We start from the raw sequence: 15,466 nt of genomic DNA, 5'->3' as shown, positions 1-15,466 counted from the left end.
CGGCTACGGAAGACACTGGTAGGGCATTAAGCGATTTGACAAGCTAGACAAGCCAGACAGGAGGATCCGCGATATCATTGCGTAGAGACAGAGATGAAGCAGGTACGCGCGCTCGCTCACCCACCCCCCGGGTGATGGGTGTGATCGATGTAGAGTAGCAGCAGAGGTGAGGTGAGGTAGGTATGTTATGCAGCAGCAATCAATTGCAATCACACACATTCCTTTCCTTTATTTTTTTATTTTTTGGCTTGGGGGATAATAATATCTTCTGTCTATACCTACAGTATGTCTATTGTGAATACAACTGACACTCCCCGTCCTCCAGGGGCCGGGCGAAGGGGTTTGAGTTGGAGTGATACTCTACTCTCTCTCTAGCGGAGGGAAGGGAGTGACAGTACGTAGTGGGCGTGAGTGTTTAAAACCGCCAAAACACCCAACGTATCAGAAATAGCTAATTGTTTATCACCCATCATCCATCATCCCATCCCATCCCATCCCATCCCATCCCCACAGCCAGCCCAGCCAGTCGACCAAACAGTCACTCTGCAGAACTCTTTTTTAAACCTCTCCTGCATATACATATACCTACATATACATATCCCCATCGCCGACCTGGCCCAATCGGCGCCCACGTACATATCGTCATTGCTCATCCACCCTGCAGTGCAATGCAACGATCCACTCTACCTGCTTGCCTACCATGTACATCCTGACCTGCCTTGTGTGTACATAGCTCTGGAGTGCTATATCATCATCATCAAACTGCGACGCGATGACTGGAAGGACGCGTGTGGGTGCCGGTGTTGTTTATTTGTTTACTGGCTGGGTGGTGGGGGGTAATGATAAACGTAAGGGATGTGCAGCTAGGCACGTGCACGCGCGTTCCGTTTCGCCCCTCCTTCCCTCTCCCCGCGTTGGTGGGTTGGGTGATATCGTGCCCGCCGATGCCAAGAAGGAGGGAGGAGAGGGGGCGGTAGAAGTGAGAGTGCTCCTACTGATGATCTTTAAAGACACACTCCCCCCTCCCGGGCTGTGGAGATGCGGCCTGGGAGTCATAGTTGTAGACTCAGACTCAGAATCTCCACGTAGAGTACATACGGCCTTCTTCTTCTACCTCCACCGGGTGAACCAAATGTCACTACATGTCCAGGTAGGTAGTGTAACCCAGGTTTGTAACTCACATACATACATCTACAACTTCTACCTGTTGTTTCCCTGCGGCTGCCTAGCCCTACCAGCAACCTACATACCTACCCTCACCGGGCCAACAAAAAAAACAAAAAAAACAAAGAGAAAAACATTTTCATGGAACCCCAGAGCTGCTGACTGTTTCCTCCAAGCCCAGCTACCCAGTTACCCAATTACCCAAGCCCAATTACCCAAGCCCAAATCCAAGATCAAAACCGCAGATAGACGTCATGACTCACGAATCGCCATCCTCCTCCATGATCTACATCTTTTCCTTTGCATGCAGCCCATGTCCAAATCTACATTACACACTGCATACGACGGATGCCCGCAAGTCGCACGCGCTCACGCGCTCGCGCGCGCGCGGAAAACATCGCTGGGTGGTTTTGAAACGGGACTACATAGGGAGAGACATCGCGGACGGGCGTGTCTGGTTGGTAGCTAGACGGGCCCGGGTGGAAGGTGAACGGAGATAGTTGGGCTGATTACGTATACGGGTGCGGTTGAGGCATGTGATGGCTAGATAGAAATATACAGATGGAGATAGAGAGAGATAGAAAGATATGTAGCTACATAGATGGAGTTCAGCTGAGCTGTGAGCTGTGAGCTGTGGGTAGGTCTAGAGCTGTCGTCGGCCTTAAGCTTATAATTAGGCTTAGCTACATAAGCTTTTGCAGTACGATTAATAGCGATAGTCTATAAAGTAAGCCGCCACCTCGGCAGTTCACAGGGCTTTAGAGTATCACTAGTCGGCGCAGCAGGCAGGGTCGGGCCGGTGCGGTGGCTGGTGGAGTGTAATGCCGCAGCAGCCATATCCGCAGTCATATCTGCCCCGACGCGGTGCCGGAGGGTAGAATGTGAGGTTGTTCTCTAACCGACAGATGGTCCTATTGAAAGTAGGACGAGTCTTAAAGCTTCAATTGTTATCGATGTCTAAAGATAAAACAAGCTATTTTATAGGATCCCTGATAGGACACCGTTTCTCCTGACAGCGGGACCTTCACTATTGGACACCGTCTTTCAAGGCGTAAGGTCACACGTATCCAATGAGTCCAGCCGAGTGAATGTAGCTACATGTACTTCGCCACACATCACATGTACCCAAGCCCTCCCAAAAACCCAAAAACCCAAAACCCAACCCGCACGCCGGTACAAACACCGAGTGACATCCCATGACTCCACCCCGACCAAGCACCACCTCAACCACCGTCCACCAAGCGCCCTCCTGCACCTCCATAGCCAGGTTGGGTGTGCTACATTTATCATCCAGGTATCACCCCCACATGTGCATAAAAACCACACTTACGCCAAAAAACCGCACCTCCAATCACAGCCCATCACTCGGTTCACCACTCACCACTCACCTCACCACTCACCACTCACCAATTATCACCCACCCACCAATACTCGTGATGGGCGGTCAATGGTGCGGTGTGAATGGCGCGTTAGCCGGAACCTGTGGTTTGCGATGGAATGGCGTAATGCGTCGTATTCATTCATTCCTTCTGGGGCCGCCACTGGGTATCATTGGTATGGATATGGCAGCTGGGCCTGGGCATGGGCGTGTGATCGGTGCCCATCGGCATTTACTGGCTTGGAGAAGCAAATGATGGTGGTGGTGGATGGAGCGGGATTGGAGGGGGTGCGGCGGGTAGAGAGGAGGGGGTGTAATTAAACATCATGCGGGATATCTCACTCATATGGATGCCGCTCATGGATGGAATGGGTGGCAAATGGGATGGAATAGTGATCTTGGGCTTTGGATTGTTGGCGCCGGTTTAGTTTACTCAGGCTTGGAGATAGAAGAAACATTCGGAAGGAGGGGAGTGGAGGAGAGAGGAAGAGGAGGGGGAGATTTGATATCAAGTCGGTCTGGGACTAAATCACCACGGACACCACCACCATGTACCACCAGCACCACCACATCGATATCATCATCATCACTATCATCATCTCACTGCCACACCTTCGCCGCACAGGACGGTATGTCATGATGAGGTAGCCCACCAAGTCCAACCCGCAGACCGTCGCGCCAGCTGAACCGCCCCCGAATCTTCCATCGCAGAATACGGCGCAACTAGATATCAAGCCTCCCATAGGATGGCAATAGGATAGAGATAGAAAACAAAGCCTGCGGCCCATGCACGCCAGTCCCGATGGCTATATCAACCAGCTGACTTGACAGTCCACTGCTCTGCCCTAATCCTAATCATCGTGATCATTACCCTAATTGAATCCCGGCCCAAATCATTACCCCAAACCCAACGGGCGCGCATCTGGACGCGCGCGCCCCAGGGACGGGAGTCCCGCCCGCTCGCTTGTCTGCGAGGGGGATACCGCGTCCCGTCGGTTCTCCTGTGGTGGTTGTCGTTGTGGAAGGGAGTGAGTGGGAGAGAGGGAAGGAGGTTGATTATACGTGTCTCCAATAGCTTGTCCGCGAATCACAAACACACCATGAATAGCCAGCGATATAACCCTATCAACGTAAAAGTAGGTAAAGACGACATCCGTTATGGAGCATAGTAGTGTTGCAAATGTAGAAAGCTAGGACCCATCCATCATATTTCTCGATTAGAGTATGCCCGGCCAGGGGACCCTGCAGCGATTATTAGTTATTAGTTATTCCGGTCCACCCCCGGGCTCCGTGCGTGAGGTGCGGCCTCGGATATGTTCGGAGAGAAGGCATGGGGGTGGGAGCCGTAGGGCCGATGGTATGTTTTTTCTTCTTTTATGGTTCGTTGATTCCTTTCTCTATTCCTTATTGTTATTTTTTTTTCTTTCCCTTTCCCTCGACCACCGCCGTTGCGATTCAATTGTTATTCGTCTTCGCTGCTCACTCGTCAACCAGGAAACGTTCTGCTGCAACGGGTTGGTGTTTTGCTTTTTTGCACTTTGCACTTTTTCTTTTTTGCATAGCAGTTGTCGGAGGGACCCTGACAGACTGATTGTGTGCCCTGCGCAACATCTAACGTTCTCCCAAGACTTTTTTTCTTGAGCAACGAGGAAAAAAAAGCTTATCAGGACCTTCAATTAAGCTTGCCATAATTAGCCTCAATACTTGCCCTGGCCGCGCCGCCGCGACAGCATCGTCGACCTTCCAGAAAGAAAAAAAATAGTCCGCGACAGCAACAGCCGGCGAAATCAGCCTCCAGACCAGACAATGCTTTTTTGTTTTTTTCTCGTGGGGGAAGAAGGATAATGCACGTTGCACGAATGCACGATACACAAAGAACACAGCATATTCCTTGGCGACGACGACCACGACGAGGAGGAGTGTGGGAATGAGGAGAAGGAGGAGGGCTGGAAGAGCTTGGCGGAGTTGGTATGGATGGTACTTATTCGCCGCTGCCTCTTGGGCGTGAGCGAAGTGTCGTGTCGTGATGCTTGCTGGTACGTACCATCATCCCTCTTCTACGACTCGACTTGAAGGTTTGCTGATGGATGTTCGATAGAGTTGCTCCCCGATCTTCCAGCTACCCACACAGCTCCCCAGCTAGCTAGCAGACAGATGGCCCGAACATGTACTCCGGCGCGCAATGGAGCGAAGGAGGATCTTTCCACATCGAGCGTCCACTCCACTCCATTCCCTCGCTCCCGCGACCAGACGAAACCTCACTCACTGCACTGGGTATATCGGCACCCAAGGCAATAGAGTAACCACCTTCTACTCTACCCATCCATTCCTCCCTCCCTCCCTGCAGCACAGGCCCCATGGCCAGCTAGGGTGTAATTTTTTTTACACCACCCCCCAACAACAATAACCCCCAACCCGTTTCGATATGTTGTTCTAGACGAACGACCGAACCGACTGGTTAGGGCAGGTTGAAGGAGTTCAGCCGTTTTTTTGCCAATTGTCAAACATGCATGGAAGGAATGGAATGGAATGGCTGGCTGGTTTTCCACCGATCAGTGATCGCGCGAGCTAGCTAATAGCTGCCTTACCTACCTGGACTAACTAATGCATGTTCGGGTTGGGGTTGGGAACACTGGGTGAGACATGCTCACCGCCGCGCACTCCTGGCCGCGACGTACCTACCGCTTCCCTTACGGAGGGAAATGGAAAAAGGAAAAATGTTTTGAGTGTTTTACGGCAGAGGAAGATGTCATGTGGAAGGAATTGATGATTTCATGGATTCAATTATGGAGTCTCTTTTTCCAGATACATGATATCTCATCATAGGGGTTAAGGGAGGGATTTTTCGAATCATCGATATTCCCACCCGCCCTGATACGTACAACTTCATTACAAAAAAGGGTAGTTCTTGCTGAAGGAGGAGGGAAACATTGGTATTAAGGGTTCGCTCGCTTTCTAGATGGAAACGGTAAACGAAAACGTACTTGGGAATGTGGAGGAAGAGGGCAATAAACAGATCATCCATCTTCACGATACAGGACCGACGACCAACGACCACATCTATCATCAATCACCACGACGACCCCCCACCACCACCTTCAAAAACAGAATTTTTTTTTTATAGAGAAAAAAAAAATAGCTTCGTTCGCAGCATCGCATGCATTAAAGAGGAAAAAAAAATAAAACAATAAAAAAAATCAATTGCAACCTCCCAACCATCTCAAACAGTGTGGGAAATGGCGAAAAAACGTTTCATGGGCAATTAGAGCGGTATTTTGGTTTACTCGCTCTTGGATGCCCTCCTCTCGGCCTTGACCTTCTCGCTCCAGGGGAAGTGGACGACCTAGTTGCCATTAGCAATTGGAATCGCGGAACGGGGATCGATGGAAACTACTTACAGGGATGGTGAAGAAACTGTTTGAGGTCTCGGCGATACCGGCAAGTGCGTTCCACCAGGCAATGAAGGCGGTGATCAGACCGAAGACACCAGCGACCCTGTTGATGGGGACATTGATACCGCCGTCGACAGGGATGAAGTGTGCGATGGCAAGGAGCAGGAAGGTGATGTCGAGGAAGAGGAACAAGCTGAAGAAGGCGAGGGTCGACTTGAGGGTGCAGAAGAGGAGGATCGTTGTAAACACCCACCAGCTATAAGGAAGAATTAGCGGGGGCTCTCTCAATCAACCACTTATTATTAATTTTAAAGCTACTTACGCGATGAGATAGAAACCAAGGGCAGACATGAGTGCTTCCGGATCATCCTCATATGCAGCCGTAATCCCAAAGCTGCTGGTTTGGATCATCGCGAAACTGAGCCAGAATCCTCCGTATGAAGACAACGCAGTAGCTCCAAAAGTGTCTAACAAAAAAACACTGAGTCAGTCTCCTTCAATTCTCTTTCCCAATTGGACCCCCTATATCTCAAGCGAGGCAAGCGGACAGGGTCCTTCCCGCAACAACCACAAAAAAAAAAGTTGATTTCTAATCATTTACTTACTTCCGACAGCCATTTCCCACATTCCCGCGAGCAACTGGATCAACCCTCCGTAGGCGTAACACAGCCCGACGACGATATTAGGCGTGCTCACGCTCCTGGCATTCGCATTGACGAGTGACAGCACAAAGGTCGTCAGCGCAAAGGCGCACAATCCCAGCGGTGCCGGGTTGGCGAACTTGCGGAAGCTGGGCTGGTACGGGCCGGGCTGGAAGGCACCCCCAAAGGCGGGCATCATGACGCCCTCCTTTGTTGCGAGGGAGCTGCCACCCTCCTGGGTGTGGTTGAAGCCGTTGCCATGGTGGCGCACGCCGTACTCGAGGTCGCTCGATTGCTTGTAGCCCGCATCGTGGACAGCGTCTTCTTTGGGGGCCGACATGGTGATGGGTGTGCTGGTGTAGGAGGAGGAGGTCGTGAGGTGAGGTCGTGAAGGGGGGAGGTGATCAGGGTCGTCGGGATTGATTGAGAAGGCGGATGATGGGGGAAGGAAAGAAGGGGAGAAGATCAATGGTCGTGGGGTAGGGTCGTGATATATATATTACTCACTCGCTACCCTTTTTTCAGGTTTCAAATCCCAACATACCTACCACCACCATCTGCACCCCCCTCTACCACCCATACACCCCCCCCCCCCCCCCGGGGCCCGCTCCCCAGCCAACGAAATAAACAAAAATTAGGGGCAGCATTAGCGTCCCGTCCGTCCGTGTGGAGTAGAATAATGCGGAGATAGTGATTAGCACTACTTTTCTACCCTTTGCTTTGCCGCCATCTCCAGATTCGGGGATATGCTCCAGAAATTCGCTAGTTAACTAGCTCCCCAATCTAGAGCAAAATCCCAACTAGCTGCATATCACACAACCCACTTCTTTTCCCCGGGGGGGGGGGGGGGGATTGCTACCTACTAACTTTTTTTTACCAGCGGTTTTTTCCCCTCGTCCGGCTGGGGGGAGGGTGTGGAATACGTGCTAGATGTCAGAGCGTATTTGGCTGGGGGAGATCGAAAAATAGTATTTGGGGGGGGGGGGGGGGGGGGTGGAATTGGGGGAGGGGGGAAGAGTAATTAGAGTAATTACTCCTCCTTTTTACTCTACTCTACCTACATACCTACATACCTACCTAGAAGTACGGTACTCTAATTCTAGATATGTGGTGTATGCTGTTCATAGGTTATGTGAGGTATCGTCCGGAATTATCGGCATCGCCCAAACTGGGTTGCGTCATGGGTTGGTTGGCTGCCAACCCTGTCCGTGCTACTTGCTTATTGTTACGAGACTACTAATTAGTAATGAGCGAGAGCTCCCAAAAATGCTTTTTTGAAGGGAGGAGCCTGGGCATATGTCAGTGTGAAAAGCTTGTATTGTATTGCCCACCAGCCACACCACACCAAAAATGTGGTTTTCGCGCCGTACAGGGCTAGTGGTAGTTTTCAAGCAATGATCTGATCTTCATGAAACTCTCACCATGGCCTGTTTTTTTTTCGCAAGCACCCCGCAGGCTCCGCACAGCCGGAGAAGCGTTCAGTAATAGGAAAAGGGTATAACTGTACCCCGCAAAAATAGGAAAAATAAAATAAAAAACTTTATCTAAGACTTCAAAACATGGGGAAAAAGCGGACAGACACCGGGGAAACCAGGACAGACGGGGAACTGGACAGACGGGGGTGGTTTCCCCAGAATCTCGCACGCGCGGATCGAAGTGCAAACTGGTTGTGGGGAAAGAGAAATCAGGTAGGTACATTCGCTAGTTGCTAGATCGTCGGTTTTTTTTGGTCACTGGTTACTGGTCACTGGTTTCTCACCCCTTGGGCCGAGGAGTGGGTGCACTGGCATGCTCGGGTTATCACTCGGATTTTTTGTTTTTTTGAGTGACGGTAAGGATGAAGTGTATTGTATGAGCGCAGGTATGTGCTTTCAATTACCTTTACCCCAGGCTTAAGCAATTGAGTCGAGGTATCGGGTAATTACAATTGCGATTGTTATTGCGTTTTTTCCTCCTCTTCGCATTGACTTTTTTTTTTGGCGAGGTCGAAGTCGTGCCTCGGTCGTCTTGGTCTGGATTTTCTGTCAGTCTGAAACAGGACGACGTTGTGGCCGCTGCCTGCCTGTCATGGCGTATGTAATACCTACGAGCGCTCACTACCACAAGACAGAACAGGACCTCAATTCCTGCTACTGTACTCGAAACGTCGTAGGTACGTAACTTTGTTGCCTCCTTTACTGTTTCTCCTTTAGCCGCCACCACCATCGTAACTACTGTATTCTGTATTCATTAATTTTGTATTTTGAGGGAGCTGGCTGGGTAGGTAGGCGGTAGGTGGTGGTAGGTGGTGGATCATATTGCAGCGTACCGATAGTATCTGCCGTCACCTTCGGCGCCCGGGGAAGAGTCTCTTCCGGAGAACACCGCACCTGCACCTGTCAGCTAGGGTAGGGTAGGGTATGCTAGGGACGAGTGTGAATTACCCGTTTTGAGATGCAGAGGGGCGGCGCGGCGGTAGGTATGGACCGAATGGTATGATGTTGGGGAGGGATGCAGTGCTGGATTCTAGTATGGTGTTTGGCGGTAGGGGAAGCTAGGGTAGGGTAGGTTATATCTCGATCTGGTACTGGACGTGGTTGATAGATAGAGTGCCTACTAGCTAGCTGATATATTGCATGCCGCGATATTATATTGGAGATTGAATTATAATCGAGGTTGGATTACTCTTCATGTTTGACTCGTATGTACTCTACTCTAATCTGCCTGCCTGCACATTGCATATTTTGATGAAACCGAATGAAGAGTGTGCAAATCTTAGACTAAACCCTCAACTCGGTAGCGTAAATAAACCCTCCATCCATCCATCCATCCAACCATCCATCCATCCATCCATCCATCCATCCAGTCCAATCCAGTCCAGTCCAGTCCATGATGGGAGTCTTAAATTTCGGAAAAAAAGAGATTTTATTTTTATGTAGTTATGGTATTTTACCCAGCCAGCGACCGTGCACTGATTCGATTCGATTCGACCCTACCTACCCTATCCTATCAGAAACCTCGCTATCTAGATTACTTTTCTACTCTAACTTCTCTTAATCCTTCCCTCCCAGCTACTACTAACCTTACCTTACTACCCCCCGCACGGGTATTCCACTTACTCAGATCGGTCCAGTTTTCTGTTGGGTTGTTTTGAAACAAAACTAATGCCTCCTTCCTCCTCCTACTAACTCTACTGCACCTACAAACAAACCTAGCTGACAATGCCACCCCTAACCCTAATATATCCTAGAGAGATGGCGTGCGGCTCGTTTTGAACCCCCTGTAAGTAGGCAGCGCAGTTTCCACCCCGCCATCCGGACCGTGCGTTTGGTAGGGTAGGGCGGTGGGTGGTGGTGGGAGTATTTAAATTCGGTTACTGCCGTCGAGACTTCGTCTGATGTTTGGAGGGCAGGAAGAAGGCTTGGAGGGCGCATAAGGCTTGGAGGATGGATGCAGGCTGGATAACGTAGCTGTATGCGCGATTCTGGAGGTGGTTTGCAATTGACTACAAGCCTAACTAGGCTGGCTATGGTGACTGCGGAGACAACAACTTAAGTGCTATGGGGTTTACTTGCAATTAAGCTCTACTATTCTACGATCTTTTACCAAGAGCTTAATTCTCCCAATCCCACTCTCTACAGAGCATGTCTCAGTCCCATCATTGACAGCACCCGCCCAGCCATCCAAGCAACGGCAACCAAGGTACGCCCACCACCACCCGGCCGCCCACTCTTGGTTCTTCAGTCTTCAGGCCACCATACATACACCAAGCACACCAAGCACACCAAGCACACCAAGCACACCAAGCACACCAAGAACGCTAAAAAAACGAAACGAAAAGAAATGGGAGATAACGCCACCCACAGCGCCCGCCCGCTCGTCCGATGAGATGGGCCCTTTTGTCCGTATCATTGGCAGGTACACGATCGAGCGGATCAATGGGCGACGGATAAGGCGAGAGGGGAGGAGGATGGATGAGTGGAAGGAAGGAAATACTTAGTTCCGAAGCCGAGGCTTGGGAGAAGGACGATAATGGGCTGCCGAGGGTTTGGCTGAGTGAGTGAGTGAGTGAGTGAGTGAGTGAGTGAGTGAGTGAGTGAGTGAGTGAGTGAGTGAGTGAGTGAGTGAGTGAGTGTGGTGGTGAGTGGGTGGTGAACGGTGGTGGTGGCACACTTGTGGGTAGAGAAATAGGGCGAAATAGTGAGAGGGAAGGTGGGTAGGGTTTAATTGGGTGTTTAATTGCCAACGGACTGGATCGTGGGGAATTCAAAATTTGAGTATGGACATCTTGTTAACTAATTAACTAGTTAACTAGCTAGACGGTGATCATGATAGTCACTGATCTGACTCTACTCTAAACTACAGGTAGCGAAATCCCCAGATCTCGCTGTGGGGAAAAAAATACAGATAGAGCACTCTCTCTACTCTGCTTTAGAGTCATCTAGGCCATGATAGTCGTTTCGTGGGGAAATGTATAGCTACTACTATGCATACAGTATCTGGCCCGCGGGGAGGGGCGGATATACCGCGCGGGGCAATACGGGAACGTGGGGAAATAGAGTAGGCGACTAGTCTACTCTCACTGGGATAGATAAGGTAGGGTGGTAGGGTGGTAGGTATAAATGAGACAGAGGGCCGTGAGAGATGTGCTTTGTTGTGCTCTATTCTACCTGCTCACCGGTATCATAGAGTTAGAGGTAGAGATAGTGGTAGCTATGTCTTGTCTTGTCTTGTCTTGTGCTTGTGCTTGATCAGAATCGACAAGCACGTCGTCGGACACGGACGTGGGGAAGGTGCTTGATCATGAATCCAACGTTAATTAACGTTAACGTTGTCTTGTCTTGTCCTTGGCTTCCTATGCTACTGCTACATAAAAAATCCATGTGAGAGCCATGAAGCTGTCTTGCCTTACTCTACCATCTGAGGAAAGTAATTACCAGGCCCAACACCGCGGGGAAGGCACTGTCCTCTACTAGTGCAAGGTCCTTAATTATGCGAGCGAGAGGCCATCCCGGCCCCTCTCCTAGCTAGTCATATATCCGTCTTTGGTTATGATTAGCGGAAAAGTATAAATGAGCTGGCTGGCGACATTTTGCTCTCGGCCGGTCTTGGCTGGCCAGGTGAGAGAGAGTGGGTGTGAAAGGAAAGGGGTATATGTATAAGGGGGTTGGTCTTGGGTCTTCTGAGGCTTGGACGGTAACTGAGTGGTTGGGGGAACGGGTACTTGGTAGGTGCTTATTGGTCCTGGCTTTGGGCCTTGGGACTTTGGTCATGAGGATGTCACTCGGTTTTTGGGATTTCACCCGGTCGATGAAGAATGGGGGAGAGGATGGAGGGGAGGGAAAGAGAGATTTGCATTGGGGCACAGTGACATGGAAGAGATGCAAGTACGTAAAGCAAATCTCTGTCTGAATCGAATCGAACTTTTTGTCTATTTTTTTGTCTATCTTTTATGATCATAAGGTTGTTTCATGCCGTGCATGTCCACGGCGTTGGGGAATTATTGTTATTCTGATATATGAGAATGAGGATCCGATGTATCCCCATTGCATTATGTTTATTCCAAATATCTCATGTATCGCAGAGGTGTTCTTGTTGAGGATGTGGACCTGTCATGTCGCGGAGTTTCGTCACGGTATTTCCTCTTCGTAGCAATTCCCCTTTTCTTACACTTTTTATCCCCATACTACCAACCACAGCACCACTCCCACATCACTCACTCACCAATCACTCACTCACACCCACTCAAAACCACTTTCGCCATCATCACTCGCAAGGCTGTGTCAGCACATTTCACTTTTCCTGCCTCGCGATCATTACCACCCGCTGCGTGACAACCCGGTAACCGACTGACCGAAAACTTCACTCCCGAACTTCACTTCACTTCTGCGATCGAGGCAACGGAAAACGGGGCGAGAGGGAGGAAGGGAGGGAAACGGGCGAGACTAATTATGAACGACGGCAAGGCGGGAAAAGGACGATGGGCTAAGTGCAATTGCTGTTGCTAGGCTGAGGTGTTAGTTGGTTGTTCCATTGGCGTCACCACGTATTGCTACTATGTGCTAATTGGAATACAGACTTGGACTTGGAGTTTTTGTTACAGTTTTTGAGAGGATAGACCTCGTATTCAGATTGCATGGACGTATCGTGCTCTATAAATGGGGAGGCGTAAAGTGAGATGAGGTGGGGGAAGTTACTATTGCAATTGGAAACGATGCGATAGAGATAAAAAAGGATAAAAGATATAGATTAAAAAAAGAACAAGGCAAGTACTCCTTTTCCTAATCAACCGAAGAAGAAGTAAACGCAAAGAAAAAAAAAGAAGAAAGATGAAACAGATAAAAAGGTAAAATGAAGAAAGAGAAATGATCAAAAATGCCAAAAAACAAAAGCGCTAACACGAATCATCCAGGAACCATTAAAAAACCTAACCCAAGAAGAAAAAAAAGAAAAAAAAAGCCAAATCCAACCCACAAAGAAAAAAGAATGAGAAAAAAAACTCTAAAATACAACCGTCAAAAAATACACTCCGCTGATCCACCTCACCACAACCTCAAACTCCCACCTTAATTCCCGCTCGGCGGGCAAAAGCACAACCCCAGGTTGTCACTATACCTCGACAACTCCCTGCACTCCTTGGTGTGCCTCTCATCATTCCCATTCTCAACACCCAACTTGACCGAATTCAAGCCCCTCGCCTGTCCGCCCGTGTTGTGCACCGTGACATTTCCCCTGCTCACGCGCTCGTAGCCCTCCATGTTCTGGCTCGGGCCGCCGTGGGGGTTCCCGCCCTGTGGGCGGCCGGTATGAATAAACTCCTTCTTGACATAGGGCGTCTGCGCCGTCACCTGCGGCGGACGGGTCGCGGAGGTGTGGGCGTGGTAGCTACCGGCAGAGGAGCTACTAGCTGTGCTAGAGATGTAGGAGGAGCGGCCGGAGGTGCTGCTGAGGAAGGTGCTCGAGTTGACGCTGTTGGGGGCAACGGAGGAGGCAGCGTAGGGGGTGGGGAGGGATTGGGTGATGACGACGGGGACGGAAGGCATTGTGAGGTTTGGTTTGTGGGGCTTTGGTTTTGGTTTACTTGATGTTGGGGGTTGCTGACGGTGCAGTAGTAGATGTGCAGATAGCTAGCTAGTGTGAAGCTCTAGATGTAGGATGGTATGAAGAGGAGATGGTAGTAGTAATGGTGGTGGTGGTGACTAGTAGCTAATGCTGACAGTGGCAGAAGAAGTAATGGCTAGTGCTGACGAGAGAACAGTAGCTGATATCAAAAAGGATGTCTTTGAAGTAGGGCGGTAGGAGGCTTTTAAGACTTAAAGAAGCTTGCTGCTAGACTCAATGGGACAAGCGGTAGTGGTGGTGGTGGTGGTGGTATGATCTTATTATATGTTTCTGATTCTGATGCTGATGCTGATGCTGATGCTGATCCTGCTGAAGAGTCAGAGTGATAGTGGGTGAAGGCTTGTTTTTATCTCAATCCAAGCTTTTTACTGACTACGCCTCTTATATCATCCTCCTCAGCAGCATCTGCCATGTTTTCTTTCCCCCTTACGCACGGAGGCCTAGGAGGGGGGCTTAGTGGCCTATCTGGGCGATGGGTGCGAACCTCTTCACGAGTGCGAAGGGGGGCCATGGTGGGGGGGAGAAGTGGGTGAGCGTAATCGCAAGAACACCTCCATTCAATGTCCAAATCCGGAGATTTACCAGATCAACTCAGTTTGGAAACACCCATTTACGGCTGTGGCAATGTTCTCATAACGTCTGGTCTGTCTTGTCTTGTCTGCCTGTACCCATGCCGTGGTACGGTAGGTAGCTGCCAACAGCCATAGGCCAGCCTTAACTCAACTCTGCTGGCTACCTCCCGCGCCCTAGCCTTTCCCTTTCCCTTTATTATTCACATCACCATCACAGCCACAGCCACAGCGCGCCCAGCCTGCCACAGTCTAGACAACGAGATGGTGGATAATGTACCGTACCGTCCGTACCTTGCAGCTGCGATCATATCGCACTTCGCGTGCTGTCGAGGCTGTATGAAACAGAAACCGCCCTTTTCCTTCCTTCGCTCCTCCCCTCATCTCACCCCCTGAGTTCTTAGATCTTGGTGAGGGAACGGGGGGATCTGGTTTTTTTGTTTTATTCGCACCGAGGCAAGTGCGGTGCGCTCTCGACAGCTTTGACGTGGTTGGGGCGTAGTCGTGCGCTTACTGTAAGGGTCCGCCGCAGCGTGGCTGTGCGGGCTTGGTTAGGCGCCAACGACAGCAGTACAACAACGCAGCTGAAGAGAGAGAGAGCTGAAGCTCATGCTCACTCATCACTCACTTATTTCGGGTCATCATATTATGTATGCAATCACGGCAGTGATGGATTTTGATGAGAATAGCATTCTTTCGTTTTGAGAAGGGTATGTATCTAGCAGCGGCTGGAGCCTCATACCGTCCACATTGCATTGTCATAATATTTGTCGTTCCATTCGTTAGAAGCAAGAAAAAACCCCAATACAAATGTTTCCCCCCACGCCTTATTATCCCAACGCCAGGTTTTTACAAAACAAAAACAAAACAAATAAAACATGGAAATAATAGAATACAATAGGATATTAGTCCCCTCCCTTCCCCTCATTTCCCTTTTTCATGAGCCAAACAAGATTTCGTTCGCCCTATTATTTAGCCCCGGAAAATATATAAATAAAATGAATTCCATCCCTTAAGCTCCCGTTAGTTAGCTAATTATTAATGTTATCCTCGTTAATGTTGTTATTATTATTATCTTCTATGCCCGAAGTTTGCTGTGGTGGGTGATGAAGCCGAACAGGAATCGCCCCTATGTAATTTGTGGGAAACAAGTGCCAACAGCTATGTAATGCATTTGCCACCCGGTGAGCCTCGCGCACAATTTAATATAAACAACACTTC

General features: G+C 49.8%; 3 protein-coding genes across 3 annotated transcripts; all 3 read right to left on the bottom strand.

Annotated features, from left to right (window-relative positions):
- Positions 1 to 5,822: 5,822 nt before the first annotated feature.
- On the bottom strand, positions 5,823 to 6,915 carry H6S33_011797 (uncharacterized protein; the record flags this gene model as incomplete). The annotated part of the gene is made up of 4 exons (XM_044843138.1): positions 5,823 to 5,885; positions 5,941 to 6,190; positions 6,257 to 6,401; positions 6,540 to 6,915. 4 exons carry the CDS (start codon positions 6,913 to 6,915, stop codon positions 5,823 to 5,825), a joined length of 834 nt encoding a protein of 277 aa, XP_044695465.1.
- Positions 6,916 to 13,120: 6,205 nt separating this feature from the next.
- Positions 13,121 to 13,597, bottom strand: H6S33_011796 (uncharacterized protein; the record flags this gene model as incomplete). The annotated part of the gene is made up of 1 exon (XM_044843137.1): positions 13,121 to 13,597. The coding sequence occupies one exon, from the start codon at positions 13,595 to 13,597 to the stop codon at positions 13,121 to 13,123; it is 477 nt and encodes a 158-aa protein (XP_044695464.1).
- A 292-nt stretch (positions 13,598 to 13,889) lies between these two features.
- Positions 13,890 to 14,187, bottom strand: H6S33_011795 (uncharacterized protein; the record flags this gene model as incomplete). Its single annotated transcript, XM_044843136.1, has 2 exons — positions 13,890 to 13,982; positions 14,050 to 14,187. The coding sequence occupies 2 exons, from the start codon at positions 14,185 to 14,187 to the stop codon at positions 13,890 to 13,892; spliced, it is 231 nt and encodes a 76-aa protein (XP_044695463.1).
- Positions 14,188 to 15,466: the final 1,279 nt, after the last annotated feature.

This window comes from Morchella sextelata, assembly GCF_020137385.1.
Source record: "Morchella sextelata strain SCLS chromosome Unknown scls_7, whole genome shotgun sequence".
Lineage (NCBI taxonomy): Eukaryota > Fungi > Ascomycota > Pezizomycetes > Pezizales > Morchellaceae > Morchella > Morchella sextelata.
This window is presented reverse-complemented; position numbering and strand designations above follow the sequence as displayed.